This window comes from Filicampus tigris, chromosome 1 (genome assembly GCF_054856515.1).
Source record: "Filicampus tigris isolate MCC_2025a chromosome 1, RoL_Ftig_1.0, whole genome shotgun sequence".
NCBI classification, from domain to species: Eukaryota; Metazoa; Chordata; class Actinopteri; order Syngnathiformes; family Syngnathidae; genus Filicampus; species Filicampus tigris.
Window position 1 is genome coordinate 34239066 of NC_141217.1, and position 16828 is coordinate 34255893.

Genomic DNA, 16828 nt, shown 5'->3' on the forward strand with positions numbered 1-16828 from the left:
CACATCAATACAACAGCTTGAAGCCACTTTTTTTGAAGAATTGTTCACTATCAGCCAAACTGCTACTTTTTGTGAAATAAGTTGAGTCTGCTACCCCCTTGCAGTGCTTGTATCGCAAGTATACAGTATATACACATGTATGTAAGGCACTGATCAGTAATCGGTCATGTGGTGAGTGGATGCTTGGGTGTGCAACGGTGCGAACATATTCCAGTACAACAAAACAATCGAAACCAAAGACCAAGCATGTGGAGTCTGGAAGCTGGGGAAGGAAGAGAAAAGAGACAAAACGACAGAATGAATGTGTTTCAATCATCTCAAGGGGCTCTCTCAAGTGGTACGCGAAATAATCACTGAAAATACAGACACAATTTTGGAAATAACAGTCAAACACTAGACCGACGCTTGTAGCTATGCAAACATTCTGTTTTAACTGTTTTAAATCAAGTACAGTACATGTTTCACTTCTTATGTACCGTACATTTTTTACTTTAAGTATAGTACCGTTTCAAGTGCTGTTCAGTTGTATTTAACTTTTTAGTACAGCACAATACATTTGCATTTAATCTTTACGAAATGTTTGCTTTCAGCATTTATTGGAATGCATTTTCAATTTAACTTATGTGCAGCAGGCCTACATTTAAATTGAATCATTGATGAAGTGAAGTTTATATTTATTTTCCTGTATTCAAGCACAGTGTTAGAGGTCAAGCTATGCATAATGTTATAGTGGCTTAAAATAATGTTGGAATACTTTTTAGGAATAAAGCCTCTGCCTTGTTTTTGATGAACATCTGTCACGCTACTTCCACAGCTAACAATTTTCTTTTAGGTGGTACTTGGTGTAAAAAGTTTGTGTAACCATTTAACTGATCATGAATAGTTCAAGTTTCTAGTTCATGTTTAAAAAATGGCGTCTCCTAGAGGATCTCAGTGGCTATCACAACAGAAATCGAGTCCATGTGAAAGGATATCATGCAACCTCATGCGACATGTGATTCGTTTCCTTTTCAGGACGATTACTACTTGCAATAAAAGGGAAACTATGATGTGTGCCTTGTAAGGCCTTGTCGATCTTTATCACCATTTCAGCTTGTTTGTAACCACATACAGATAGTCTGTGAGTTTTATTTTATTTTATTTATTTTTATGTTTTGGCTTTCTTGTAAGAAGCATTTTCAAGTGTTCAGTCTAGAATGAAACCCGTTTTACCCACGTTAACTCAATACAACGCATTTTAAAAAATGATTTCAGGGAGTTCAATTGGCCAAGCTTTCCACGAGTAGAAAATGATAGAAACAAAATATTGATAGATTTAAAGGGAAGAAAATCTGACAAAAATCCCATCGTTGTGAAGTTTGCCCAAAAAAAAAAAAAAAAAAAAAGAAATGATGAGCCCACAACTGATCAGCATTCAGAGCCTATAGACGAGATTGTTAATTGCTACGACCGAGAGGGGAAAAAAAAAGTTTTCAGAATTTAAATCTGCTAAATTGGGCGGAACTGATGCGACGCTGTGATTGGTCACCTCCGTCTAGGTGTTTTTATTTCACGTAACTGGACACATATACAGTAGGCTATAGTACAGTGCAGGTAAGGGAACGACGTCACGCGCAAACGAAGAAAAGTGATTTGTTTTTTTCTCGTTCGACCTCGTTCAGTTCTCCAGGCAGTAGTAGTCCAAACTTTTCGCGTTCCGTCCGTCGTGTGCTCGTACGTGCAGTTTGTGCTTTCTTCCCTTCCTCCACCTAATTCCCTTAGGAGGAGGAAGAGGAGTAGGAGGAGGAAAAGAAGAGTAAGGGGACCTCGTCGAGAAGTGGTCCGTTTCAATCGACTTGACATGAGGACGAAGATGAGGCTGAGGATGGACTAACCGCTCCAGTGCGCGTCTGAACAACACTTTTTGGGAGTGACACCTGGATGGGACACGCCCGGCCAAAGGACCCGAGAGAGCAAGACAAAAGGAAGACGTGTGGGTAAAAAACATATAGGCTATAAAAAAATAATGAATAGCAATTTAATATAAAGGGAGAAAGTTTGGCTCTTTGTTGAACTAGGTAAAAATTGGTCTAGTACAGTATGAGGGTCATTCCAGAAATTGAGAACAAAGTAGCCGCCAACATTTTCGAAAAATTGACCATTTATTTCATGAATTTATGTTGTTTCCCCCCAAAAAAGCATTTATTAACCCATATTACCGACGTAATTTGATTCGTTTAGTTCAACAATCAGCGGCGCAATTTTCACATATTTTATTTGTCAAATCACATATTTTTCTGAATTTAGCACAGCGCCTGGAAAACATGCAAAAAATAATTTACAGTTAAATAAAGTTACATTGCATTTGTATACTAATGTATTTTTAGTTTTACATAATTACAGTACCAGTGGCAACATGACAAGTGACTTTCTTTGTGGAATTTTCAACAAAAAAAAAACCGTAAAAAAAAAAAAAAAACATGGAATGAGGAATTTAACCCCCCAAGAAATGCTCCGTAAATTAATTCACAAAAAAACCTATTGATTACAATGTTACATTTGCGCTTTTAAAATGACTTTTTAGCTGACACTGTTTAAGGTGTGTCAAAATAATGCATTAATTGCGAATCAATTAATTACAGTCACAGTTAAAGCGTACATTTTTCTAATCACATTAATCTAATTTTGAATCTCTAACTTTACTGTTTCTGTATGATGATGTGATGCATTTTTGATTTGTGGGGCTTGAGCTATCGGGCGTTTAAAAAAAACAATGGTCAGTGTCACACCCTGAAGTGGACACTGGTTGACTATCATTGTGTTTGGCAAAACCTAATAGGCTCCCATTGTAGGTGGGAGGGCAAGTTCAGGAGCAGAGAGAAAACGTGAAAAAGAAGGAACATGTGAGAGTACCACATAAATGCAAAGTAACCAGCTGCGACTAAAACCCACGGATAATGACGTTAATGTAATGAGCCAATGAAAAGCTCTTTGCCAAACTAAACAACAAACACGAGAACAGCCCGCGTACGAGCAAATCTGTGACCGACAGCCTGACGAATGTTATTGCGAAGCGAATAGCGATGAACTGCAGGCAGATCAACATAGTTGAAGACAAGGGATTCATTGAGGTGTTGCAAACAGCGTCCAATGACGCGTCATACAAACCACCGGGCACGACTGCAGTGATGACTAAAATCAGCAACATGTATGACGGTGAAAAGAAAAGCAAACTTGATGTTTTGTTGGGGGATTCAACTGCACATCACTGGACCTCAACTCGCAACCACGGTTATTATGGTCTTACTGGACACTTTATTGATGGTGAGTGGAACTTCAACTCATTATGCACTGATCTTTGTGAAAACAGAAACCAGGGACTTGGCTGGTAAATGCCGAAAACAGTTCCACAAGGTGGCAAATGACTGGGTAATTGAAAAAAAGATATACACCATAAATACAGATACATTCATACAAACAAAGCTTTGTGGCCTTTCTCAGCAATTTTCAAGTGAGATTAAAAATAGATTAATTAGATCAATTAATTTAAGATCATAATTAATTAGTCTCTCAGTTTTTTTAAATCTCTTGACAACACTATTTTAAAATGACATGTGGACTAATGTCAAATAGCTTACGAGTTTATTGGTATATGTTTTAACTGAAACTCGTCAGCTAATCAGAGAAGGGTTTACCCGAGTGGTGTGTGAAACCAAATCTTATACTTATAGTTATACTGTTTTAGTCTAATTTGAATGTTTTTTTTTCGAAGCAATACCACACAAAAATGTTCCTCAAAAGGCATTTTTTTTTCCAACACAAGTGCAGGTTTCTCTATTTTATGGATGGATTACTTGAAATTTCCTGCGGTATACAGAAAATGTCCTCCAATTCTGGAATGTCCCCGTAATAACATTTGAGTATTTGATTGTGAAAATTAAAAAAAAGGCCTTCCTCATAAAAGCCGCATGTGCTTCCTGAAAGTCATCTATCCGGGCTGAAAGACGTGCGTTTGCGTTTGTGTTTGTGTGTGGCCCATCAGTGACGATGGTCCGGTGGCTGTCGCTCAAGTTCGTACGGCTGCTGGTTGCCGGTTGTTGCGCTGTTGCTGCCCTGCTAAAAAGCTCTGGATGCCAAGAGGCTCACAGAGTGCTCAAATTGGTGAGCCACCACTCCGGTGAAACATCTGAGTCGGTGCAGAGGCTCAGCGGACACCAGGGAGAGCTGAAGACAAAGAGCAGGTCCAGCATTCAACTAGGTCAGTATAGCTCAAGTCATCGTAGCTGTTCAGTTTAGTTCAGTTCAGTTGGCCTAAACACAGAAACCTTGAGAAACAATTCATCCGACCTATGTGTTTTTCTAGAAAAGGCCGCTTTGTTGACACATAATGGGAAATGCCATATGGGCTTGGGCTTACTAATTGCATCTACGTTGTGATGATATAACCCTTGAGGCAGTGGATATTTGAATACAAACAATGCGGCAACACATGTAGACAGACAATATAACAATACTCACAGGTGTGTATTGTTCATCCTATATGAAGAGCGACTATTACTGCTTTGCTGAGAAACCGGCTACGTTTACATGGACACATTTATTCGGATTCAAAGCCTGATCGGAATGAAAATGCTTCAGGTACAAACCCCATTCAGGATATTCTGACCCAATCAAGCCCAATTACGATCAAGATTTTATTCCGAACGAGAGAGGTAGTATGTGTCGATTGTTAATTTGATCATGAAAACACTTATTCCGACATTTCGGAACAAACCAAACCGTGCATGTTTGTGACGTCAGTACAGGAAGTTCTCGAATTACGACGTACGCGACGTTTCGACTTTACGACGCCCGTGACTCCTCCTCCATTTCGTCCCCAGCACCACGGTGACTGTTTACATACAGTCAATATTCGGGTTAAGGTCAAAATTCCGATTTCTGCAACATTCTGAATATCCCGTTTACACGATCGAGCGGACAGAGTTGCTCCGGCATTCGAATAACCCGCTGCGTACGGCGACACGCGGCATCATGACTCAAATGGACGTCATTTACGCTTGTTACTTTCAACCGTCAATAAAACACTTGATATTCATGTCACTCACCGCAGGAATGAAGCAGCCGGTTTCCTCCTCGCTCCAAAAGTGTGCTTTTGTGCTGCGTCTCTGAGCTTGTTTACCTCTGCACATCCGCATACAAGCACTTCCTGTACTACAAAGACCACAATTCCTTGCGGTTGAGCATGCACAGGGTGTCTCGATCGTGTCCGTGCGCGCCGGCAATATCTTTGCCTCTTTGCCCTCCTCTCCGTCTTCTCCGTGCACCTCTAAGCAGTACTGCTAAGTGCAGCATCTTATGTTTTTATTTCAATGTATATTCTGGTTTTCATACCAAATTTCGACTTTAACGGTGAATTTAGAGTTTCATTAATTCAGTTCAGTTATAAATAGTCCATTTCTAGCTCGTTTTTGGGGTTGCGCAAGCACCCCTAAATTGAATCCCAGCAGCCCCCCCCCGCCGCAAAAAAGTTTTGACGAGATGTCTAATTTTTTTTAATGTGTCTTGATTCTTTTTTAAACGAGCTAGCGAAGTGTATTGACTTACAGTACATTGTTGGAACTTAATATTTTAACAACAAAATTACAGCAACGTCCCTGCCATAAAAATGGTTTCTTCCACTTCATCCCTCCCACCTCTACCATACTGTTTTGTACAGATGAATATGCTGCCTTCCAACTATAAAATGAAAGTACAGTAATATACAGTCGTGGTGTAAATAGTAAATACGGCTTAAAGTGGAAATCAACCCAAACGCATTTTATTCAAGAATATGTTCCAGGCAGGCCCGCTAGTTGAAACACGGCATTCTGATGGCAGCATTCTGATTGAAAGGGAGGTCAACACCCTAAAAATTCTTTACAATAATATGTTCTATGCGCCTTCACTAGTCTAAACACAGCATTCTGATTAATATCGCGTTTGTGCAATTTGAGTTAAGCAGCAAAATCCACCCCTTTTTAGCCATCTCAGGGGGCGGCCATTTTGTCACTTCTGTCGACTTAAAATGACATCACAACTCCTCGGGGCTCAGGTAACGACCGATCACGACTCAGCTTCGGATAACAGGTCAGCACCCCTAAATTTCTGAGCCTAGAATCGCAACTTTTTAATATTATTGTAAAGCACTGTAGCATTAACCACAGTTTGAATATTGACACTGCGCTAAAATACTGTCTTGGAAAATGATTCTACCGCTTCCATTTTGTTTCAGCAGCTCAGAGCAGAGATCTGCAGAATAAAGACAAGATCATCAAACACCTGACAGGTCAGCCCCTTTGTGTGGCCATATGCTAATGCTAGCAAATCTGTCAGCAACCGTTGTTGCGTGTATTTTTAAACAATTTAGTGTAGAGGTTACCATGTCCGCCTGCTTGGGTTTAGAATTGTAGGACTTCCTGTTGGGTCTCTCCCTGTGCTTCGGTGGCTTTTCTATGGATACAACGTGAGTGGATATGGTTGTTTGTTTATACTATATGTCTCCTGTGAGTGGCTGGCATCAAGTCCAGGGTACTGTATACCCTGACTCTCACCCAAAGTCAGCTGAGATAGGCACGATAGGAAATGGATGGAGCAAGGGAAATTCACTAACAGTAACGATAAAAAAAAATATATAATAATAATAATAATAATAATAATGCCATATGTCATGCTAAGAATAACATCTTCTGTCCTCTTCAGGTCCTCTTTATGTCAACCCAAAGTGCAGGCGTCACTTTCATAGACTTTACCACATCAGGGACTGTGTGGTACCAGCCTGTGAGTACCTCAGCCTGCATGCTGCACCCGCTTGAACCTACACTGACTGTTACGGCCCTAGCCGTTTTTTTTTTTTTTGTTTTTTTTGTCTTATTATGGATTTGCTGTAGTCATGTTGTTAGCCAGATCTGGGCGTGGCCTAACCGCCACCGAGTTCGAGTCTGCATATTTAATCGACCCTCGTGGTCCCCAGTCGGTCCGAGTCAGCCAAACGGGGTCGAGAGCGGACTTAACCTGTGCCACGTCACACGCAGGTGCCGCACAGCTGACACGCGGCCGAGTAAGGAAAAAAAAAAAAAATCATAAAAAGGTTTTTAGTACCTTGCAGACGTATTGACAAGTGACCCAGTGATGATGCCCAGTTCTGGTTGTAAAGGCCTCCAAACACACCAATCTTATTATTATCTCATTTGCACGATCTTTTAGTTTAGTTTGAATGCACTCTAAATAGCGTTTTATTTTGTAAATACCTTTTTGCCTTTGGCTAATTTGTGTAATTCTGTACATTGATTGTCGTTTTTTTTTTGTTTTTTTTTGCGTACCACACTTGGGGACCGAGAGTGATTCCCTTCTCTTTTGTTATGCACATTTTGTGCTTAACACCGACACCACCACTCCAGTCATGAACAACTCAGCATCACTTTTGTCCTCAATCTTTGTACCCCTCCGTTGAACATACTTCATCACATCTACTCGGACGCTTCACCCCCTGTATCCTGAATTTATCTTTACTACAAAACGTTTATAATACTTGTTATTTTTAATATATTTCCAACAATGGATCAGGGGTTCTCAAGCTCACCTCAGTAAAGTTCTGCGGGTCATAATTCGAGTCTACAAATCAGCAACAGTGTATATTGTTTATTTTTCAAATGTGCATACCCACATGCTGTATGAGGACCAGCGTGCCGAATAAAACGGACAATCTCAATCAATTAAAAGATTTTATATTATTCATACAGTACGTAAATCTGACATGTGAATATTTGTGGATTGGAAGCACATACCTAAGGTCAAAAGTTTCCAACATAAATGATTGCTTTTGCAACATATGAATGAGCATCGTGACTTTGGCGATGGTCAGACTTGACTTTACCCCCCCCCCCTTACTCTTCTCTTCGGACTCTCCTCACTACCGACAACAAGGCGCTCTAAAACAGACTATTCGAAGATGCATTTTGTGGGTGCATGTCACAATTGCGCCAGATAGCCGCTGACGCGAACTAAGATGCATAAGTTCTTATATCATGGAATGGGGGCTCAAGCCAGATTGCAAAGTGCGTCATGCAGCACTGTTTTAGCCACGCCCCCAAAATCAGGAAACCGAAATACTGAAAAGAGTTTCATGCTGTTTCTCAACAATTGAGTACTGTATAGTCCTCAATCTTTGCGCGTTTTAAGCTATTTTCTTCAAACATTATTTATTTCCAAACACAGTCGCTGATTTCAGTTCACAGGGTCTTTAAGGTCCTTTCTATTAAACAGGTCATGACTATTTAGGTTAAAATTATTTTTAAAAATTTGGCTGCACATGGTAATGTTTATTAGCGTTAGGACATTTAGGATTATAAAGGGGTGCTTGGCAAAATTGGTACATGGACCCAAAAAGTTTGAGAACCCCCGGTCTAAATGCTCAGAAAGAGGCAGAAGAAGATTGTAAAAGATGAATAAGCAAACAACAGCATCACATCTGCCCCCGTTGTTAATGTTGAAATGTTGTCTCCCTGTGCAGATTTTAAAAGGTGTGCTCGTCTGCTGACTCGACTGGCCAACAGCCTCCGTTGTGCAGAGAGGTGAACGCTGTATCGGTACATGTTCATTGTCACCATTCAAGCAGTGATTCTCAATCGCTGTCACTTGGTCCGCAATTTTTAAAAAAGTGCCCCGTCATTTGTCAATCAGTAAAACGGACTGTGTGACGGACAGTGACGGTCCGTCAGTCTTGATGGAATCCTCCCCTATGGTAAACGGTAAAAGTTATTTTGTAAAGGTCCTTAAACACACTTTAAAATAATACCGAGACATCAAAAACATTGAGAGAGATGAAAACATTGTACAAACAGTGTAATGGTGTGTTTACAGTAAGGAAAGCACTTTTTTTTTTCCCAAGCTAACAAGCTTAACATCTCACAACAACATCGCTAATTATGACTAACGAAGATACATTCGTAGTACTGGAAGTACACGCCGAAACGTGTCAGGTAATTAAATGATCACGATTGTCTGTTATATATGAATCGACCAAAATATAGATAACAAGGAAGACAAAATGAACTTAATACAACAGATACATTAAAATTTGAATCTGATTTTGAAGTTAGGACAGGACAGAAAAAAAACAAATCTGCAAAATGACATGGCCCCAAACCTGGAACCCGCAAAACAAAGGTTTTGCTCTATTTTTAGTATTCATACATTTTGTGATCTTTTTGTTTGGTGATGTGCCATGAGATTTTTCTCACGTAAACTGGGTGCCTTGGCTCAATAAAGGTTGGGGAACACCGATTTACAGAACCAGAGCTGGGCATTTTACATTTACATTTTACTTCCGCCGTCTGTCTATCCGCCATTTTCTCCGGCCGGACCAAATAGTAATCGCCTATAGGCCAGTCCGACTATCATTTTAAACGAGCTTCCGTTAGCATTTCGGACTACCAACTTTCGACAAACTGCCTCTGAATCCCCCAAATAATCACATGCCTGACCCCAGATGGATGTTATATTCTATTTTTTTTTTTCAACCAAAATAAATTGTGAGATATGAATAGTTGTGGTTTTATATCATTTTCAAAGAGCTCTTGTTGACTTCACAGAAACCAGCACTGACTTGTATACCAAAACAGCAGATGGTCAAGCACTGAGATGGGTATTGGTGCTTTTTTTTTCCCCCCTTGCTTGCAGGCATGACAGAAACACACACTATGGCCCAAAACAAACCAGAACACATCATTTTCCTTAAACTGGAGGGTGAACATCTGACAACACAAAGAACTTCAAACGTTGCATTCACAAATACTCGGAAATGAGTCAGGATGAGCCCAGAAGATCAGCGTGAGTCAGTCTCTTTCTGGCAAATGCTCAATGGGATTTTTTTTTTTTTTTTACCTTCAAGGTACTCAAAGCGTTTTAACACATCTCCTCATTAACCTACGGATGAACAGGCATCGGGGGTTCAATGCATTGCTCACTGCAATACATGTGTATATGGGGATTTTAACTCGGGTTACGTGCGATAGAAAAAAAAAAATCGTAAATAAAAACTGCAAATATATAATCAACAAACATCTTATGAAAGAGTGTCCATTTTAATGTTTCTACGTTCAAGTATACAGGTCATTTTTAGATATTATTTTTCACAGGTAGGAAGTACAGGGATGCAATGCACCAAAAGTTGTTTGCCAAAACGCCCCAAAAAAGTAGAAGAAGAACTGCAGGGGCATGTTATTGCCAGAGCTGGGCAGTCCGTTCCTGGGCCCGGCCGGATGCCCATTTTTGGGGCGGAGGGGAGGGGGATGACAATTTTTTAAAAATGGCTGGACTAAGCATGGCCGGAAGTGGATTTTAGTCCGGCCCACTAATCGGCCCTCATGCGTGTGACGTGCTCGTGAGGCGGCCAAATTTCATCTCAGCCTACTGAATGGCTTCTTTTTAGGATTCTTTCAAAACAACTTGCGTCCAGGAGTATATTCAAGCTGCGCGCAGCACTCAAGTATGGCACATCATGCACTTTCCTACTTCCGTAAATACGCCGTAGCAAAACTGCTGTGTAGTGGTTTGCTGTCATGCTTTTATTTTGAAGGCCGGGAAGTGTGAAGGAGGGGAAGTGTGGAAAAGAAGTAACTTGTTGAATGCTTGCAGACTTGTCGTCTGTTGTACCCAAATAATTAACCAAAACCAACCCCAGGGCTCGCAATGGAAGTAAATACACGCAGCTGGATAAGTACGTGAGTAAGTGTCGCGTTTGAAGCGTGTCCACAGCAGCTTTGAATTGTAAGTTAGCCAGCTAATTGTCCTTAAATAAACCTCATCCGTTAGCATCTCTCCCGCGGCACGTTTTTCTATTGGGGGGGGGGGGGGGCGACAATGAATTTTTATGAATATGGCCGGGGGGTCGCGGCCGGTAGTGTACCCAGGTCAAGGGTGGAGGATCGCTGCCGGACGGGCAAAAAAGGGTCAAGTGCCAAAGCTCTGGTTATTGCTCATATATTTACACTGCCTCAGTTATGACAAAAATAGCGCAGGTGAAAAGAAATACATTATGGACAGAAACTGCCGGAAGGTAGGCCTCAAATCTTCAAATGAAAATTGCGACTTCAATGTGTTTAGTTTTCGTGAAAATTAGCAACACGAGGTTAGCTAGCTGGACCGCACCGGAGCGGGATTTTCTTTAAATGTTACTAAATCGGAAATCCTTTTTTTTTTTTTAAACATGCTTTTACTGTACACGACATGTTATTTGATCAAATGAGTCATTTTGATTTTGTATATTCTTTTTTTGTGATGATATTGAACATTTTGAATGTGTCCCTGAAATTGCTTCAACCCTCATGACTTTACAAGCAGAATTTCACCTTTAATCACTCGAGGCTAAAACAGTGGACAGAATGAACATGTACACTTGCATTTTGTGACTTTCATTATACTATGTATTGTTAATTTGTGTTTTGATTTATTGATTTCACTGTTTTGTTTTATTATTGCTATTTTGTAATGTGCTTTGTTACAGCTGCAGCTGTTATGAAATGGGCTATAAATAAAGTTGTGTGGTATTCTATTGTATGCGTGTAGTTGGATGATGTCGAGCTTAACATGACCACTCCATCATAATGAAATATGAATTGATAAAAAATAAATAAATAAAAAAACAACTTTCTGAAATCCCAATATTGCTGCTAATCAGTATACAGCCAGCTTGCTAACTGAATCATGGTGGTAGGGTGAAGGTCCACCGTATGCTCATTAAATGCTAAAGTTAGCCAAAAATGCCCACCCTGTCGGCGCAATTTTTCTGTTTGCATGTTCAGTTGATTTATTAAAAAATATTAACATCGACAGGACAAAACAGTGTCGCTCATTTATTCAGTTCTGCCGTTCCTCAATTCCCACCGAACAAACTCAGCTAACGTCAGTCGACTGAATCCCATCAAAATGTAAACTCTTCTGTTGTGTTCCATGATGGACTGAAGGCTTACCAATAAAAGAACTAAAAATGTTCTCAGATTTGCGGCTGTAAATGGATTCCTGCTGTTCTGTCAATAGTGATTTTTTTTGAATGTTATGCTGCTTCTTTGAAGTAAGAGAAGATGATTAAATGGTTGTTGTGCAAGTGTTTCACAAAGAACTGGAATTGGGCGTTCTGGCTCGATGAAATTTATTTCCTTGTTATGTTTTCATTCGACTTCCTTAAGATCAATTCATCACGATCAAAGTCTAATTAAAAATGAGATTCGTTTGACCTCCAAGTACACTACTGTAATCACTTGAGCAGTGAGTGGTTCTAACATGTAAATAATGCTTGTCATTTTGCCTCGAATAACAACACATCTGGCTACCAAAGGTTCTCTGCCTAGTCTAAAAATTAGAGAAGAAAATGCAGGTAACATGTATTTCGGCAGGTATCACATTGTAATGTTTATGCTCAAGTATTACAAACGTGGCTCGAGCTTTCTCTTTGCTTTTCCACTTCCAAGTCACTCAAAAATGTTCTACCTTTCTACAATAGATAAAGCGCTTTCCGTCCGATGTCTTCCCGTGGTTGGGCGGTGGTTATTTGTTTGTTTTTGCTAACCCACATCTTTCTATTGCCTCAATAAAATTATTTTGCACTTCGGGTGTGCCCTCTATGTGTCTTTTCATATGTAGCGTGAAAAGCTCTTTGACCGTCTCCTTGAATAGCCGGTGTACATTGTTCACACCGCCCTTCAACAGGGTGTGGGTTGAAGTTGGTGCAGGCATCAAGGGTGGCAACATTCACATTGTCAGTCAGCTGCAGCTGCACTGCGACAGGCAGAACCACATTGCTGCGCTCATGTTGACTTTGGCTGAAGCTCTGCGTTCGACAAATGTTTTTTTTACTTGAACATCTTGATCAACACACAGAAGCTCCTCCCACCGTGAATGTGTGTCCGGTAGGACCGATAAGGCTAAAGGTGCAGTCCCCAAGCAAATAAAAGAGAAAGCGTGAAAAGGCTGACAGTGACTATTCTGGTTCTGGTCGCTCTCAGACTCAAGTTCTCAACGCAATCCTGCGGACCGTTGTAATGCATATTTGAACACAACTGGTGGAGAAACACATGTGAACAGACAGGATAACAAAACTGACAGGCATATTTTCTTTATACCGTATTTTCCGGACTATAAGCGGCACCTTCATATAAGCAGCACCGACTCTATTTAAAAAAAAAAAACTAAAACAAAAAAAACATATATCCCGCACCTATCTATGTTGAAAAATTTGATATTTACTGCATTTACAGAACAATTTTGAACTGTAAATGTACATGTGTGTACCCGAACAGATTCTTTCCTAACTTTGCTGATTAAAACCGAACAGAACCAAAAGAAAATAAAGTACTTATCTTCATTTCACTGCCCGCTGCCGCTTCAGGTTGTCGGTTAACATGCACCTTTTATTGCTGTACTCCCGCATACCACCTAATTCGTAACTTAGTGTATAGCGCCCTCGCCCGGTGAACTCCTCCACCTGCAGTCACATCCTGTTTATGCCAATTGTATTGTATTGTAACACCGGTTAGACCGCCGCCTCTAGCGGTGGAAGAAAAATCCACAGAATAACCGCACCTTTATATAAGTCGCATGGTTCAAAACCTTGGAAAAATAGTAGTGGCTTATAGTCCGGATAATACTTTACTCTGCAAAAAATGGCTAATATTACTGCAGTTTACTCATCTTATATGTCTATATGTCTGTTTTAAATTGTCTCCAGGTGGTCAAGGTGCACACCCCAGAAGGAGTTGCAGTGAATTATTACTTAGTGAATTATGATAGGGCGGCACGGTGGTCGGCTGATTAGCACGTCCACCTCACAGTTCAGAAACGACCAATCACGGCTGACCTGTTGAGCCGTAATCGGTTGTGATGTCATTTTCAGTCGACAGAAGTGACAAAATGGCCGCCCCCTGAAATGGCTAAAAAAGGGGTGGAATTTGCTGCTTAACTCATATTCCACAAACGCAATATTAATCAGAATGCCTTGTTTCAACTAGTGGGCCTGCTGGGAACATATTCTTGAGAAAAAAAAAAAGTGTTTGGGTTGATTTCCTCATCAAACAAATTTTTTCATGAAATATAATGTCTCGCATGTTCTCTAAAACATATAAAAGTTTCAGAGATTTTTTTTGTTTAGGAGTAATAATGAGTCAAAGTATCCATACCCTCAGACTTTCAATGAATATTTAATGACATAAGGACGCATGACACGACCTGCCGCAGGAGCTGTTGAGGCGGTCATTGAATCAATCCTGTGCTCATCCGTCATAGTGTGGTTTGTTGCGACCACAAATGACAAAATACAACTGCAAGGGACTGTCGGGACTGCTGAGATGCTCAGCAAGCCCCCACCCCAGCCCCCACCGCATTTCATCTTTGTTTTTAAAGTGGAAATCAACCAAAACACATATTTTTCAAGAATATGTTCCCAGCAGGCCCACAAGTTGAAACGCAACATCCTGATTCATATTGAGTTTGTGGAATAGGAGTTAAAGCAGCAAAATCTAGCCACCTCAGGGGTCGGTAATTTTATCACTTCTGACGACTGAAAATGACATCACAACTGCTGAGGGCTCAGGTAACGACCAATCACGGCTCAGCTTCAGAAAACAGGTCAGCCGTGATTGGTCGTTACCTGAGCCCTGAGCAACTGTGATGTCATTTTCATAGAACATATTCTTGAAATGTACAATACATTTGAACTACATCACTATTATATTATTATTATTGTTTACGGTTTTTGCCCTTTCCCTCTATATTCCAGCACAGTGTGAATGTTCAAACAGCATAATGTTACAGTGGCTTACAATAATATTAAATATATTCTTTGAAAATTCCTTTTTGTCTTGTTTTTTTTGTGAACACTTGGGCTTGCTGTGTTACTGGATTTGAATGTTGGTCATGATGATGATACTTAGAGAGTTGCATTTTGTGATGTGGTACTTGGTATGACAAAAAAATTGTTACCAACTGCACTGGAGAGTGCGCTTGATTTGTTTGTAATGCTGCCTAACACATGCCAAGTGTCCATCGAGGCAGATGTGACTGTGACTGTTTTGGTCCCGAGGGCCTATTTTCCAGACTGCTTCCATTCAAGACAATTAAGAATTGCGCTCCTTTTTTTAAAAAGCTGCATAGGTTGCGTGCCCTAACACCTTCGAAGAGCTCGAAGATTCAAACACAAGGCAACTCGATGTGCTTCACACACGCAAAGACACGACAACTACAAGCATTTACAAACGCAACAGTTGACAACATTCAAAAGCAAAGCAAAGAAAACAAAAGTATCTTAAAAAAAAAAAAAATACAAGAATATACGTTGACAACATTTAAACACATTCTCAGAAAACTTAAAAAAACATTTAAAGGTTAAGAAATAAAGTAGGTCAGCAAAATATCTAAAGTCCCACTTGCCGTCTTATTCCACGTGTGTGAAGCATAACGGCTAAATACAGCTTCACCAAGTTTACTTTGAACTCCGATCTCCACTATTTGACCCATTTGCACATCCCAGAGCCTTACAGGATTTATATTCAATCAGCATTTCATTAATGTATCCAGGACCCAAACCATTCGGTGATTTATAGACCAGTAGCAGAATTTTAAAATGTATTCTACAGCTAATTGGCTAATAGCACATAGTATAGTTGCCAAATTGTGCACAGTTTTGTCTCACTATAGCAGTACGTCGGGTTGCTAGTTAACTGACAGTCTTATGCTGCCCCCTGCTGACGGTTAAAAGTACAGTACAGTAACACTGCTTTAGCAAAACAAAAAGTTGTTCATATCCATATATTTACTGTATTTATTTTCTATAGCATTCGTCTTTACTAGGGTGGAGGATGAGCTGGAGCCTATCACAGCTGACTTTATTGGGCCAGAGGCCGGGTATGTGGAATTTCAGTCATGCTCTGAAGTTGTCTCTAAATATACTGTACGCACAACCCTGTTACTAAAACCTCTTTAGTAGGGGTGTGCATCTCTCCACAAAAGACATTTCGATGCGGTTTTACATATGTCAAACGAGGTGCAAAAACGATTCAAGGACATTTCGATTTGATAGGGGAACGATTTGTTTTGGTTCAACTCAGTGAGATACGATTACATTCGATATAGTATGGCTCAGGTGTTGTTATTTTACACACATTTGAATGAATTTGTCAGTACCGTAAATGTGCCAATTTCTTCCCGGATATCTCTCTCCAATAAAAGACGATTCGATAGGTATCTCGATATATTTCAAAGTGGATGCGATTTGGTTCCATTCGATGCACTCGCACCTTTTAAATAAAAAAACCAAAACGTTTTTCCAGTTCAAAACGGTTTTTGTTACACCCCTACTTTTTAGCCATCAAGAGAAAAAGAAAAAAAATGAGCTACATGACCATGCAGAAATGGCATCACCAGGCTGATTGCTTTGACTATGTATACACCCAAGGTAAGTCCTCTCTTCTATTTTTCATATATATTTTCAGCTGGAATGGAGTGTCACTCAAACCATTGCATCTGTGATTGTATTATCAGAAAGACATGTTCTCTTTTTTTAATTAAAGAGCTCAGTTTGTTCTTAAACAATTAGCATAGCAGTTAACACAGCTTGCATGTGAACAGAAACTAACATTTGCAATTATTTGCAACCCTGCAACTGTTAGATTGTTAGATCTATTCATTAGATTAATACAAACATTCAATTAGTATTCAAATCAAATGTGACTTCCTTAATTTAAATGTAAATCATTTGTTCAGCAATATTTGGGCAATACAAGATGTTTTATGTTTTTTTTTTTTAGGTCTGTCTGTTTAT

At 39.9% G+C, this 16828-nt stretch overlaps 1 protein-coding gene across 5 annotated transcripts; it reads left to right on the forward strand.

Annotated features, from left to right (window-relative positions):
* The first annotated feature begins 1588 nt into the window (after nt 1-1588).
* On the forward strand, nt 1589-10836 carry LOC147153737 (uncharacterized). Of its 5 annotated transcripts, none has more exons than XM_086044736.1 (5): nt 1589-1976; nt 4022-4237; nt 6251-6304; nt 6718-6795; nt 8528-9560. In XM_086044736.1, the coding sequence occupies exons 2-5, from the start codon at nt 4027-4029 to the stop codon at nt 8590-8592; spliced, it is 408 nt and encodes a 135-aa protein (XP_085900862.1). In that variant the 5' UTR covers nt 1589-1976; nt 4022-4026; the 3' UTR covers nt 8593-9560. The 5 variants fall into 5 exon arrangements, with proteins under 5 accessions (XP_085900862.1, XP_085900856.1, XP_085900847.1 ...); XM_086044730.1 differs by having other exon boundaries at nt 1589-1972; XM_086044721.1 differs by lacking the exons at nt 1589-1976; nt 8528-9560 and adding exons at nt 2882-3303; nt 9609-10836.
* The last annotated feature ends 5992 nt before the right edge of the window (nt 10837-16828 follow it).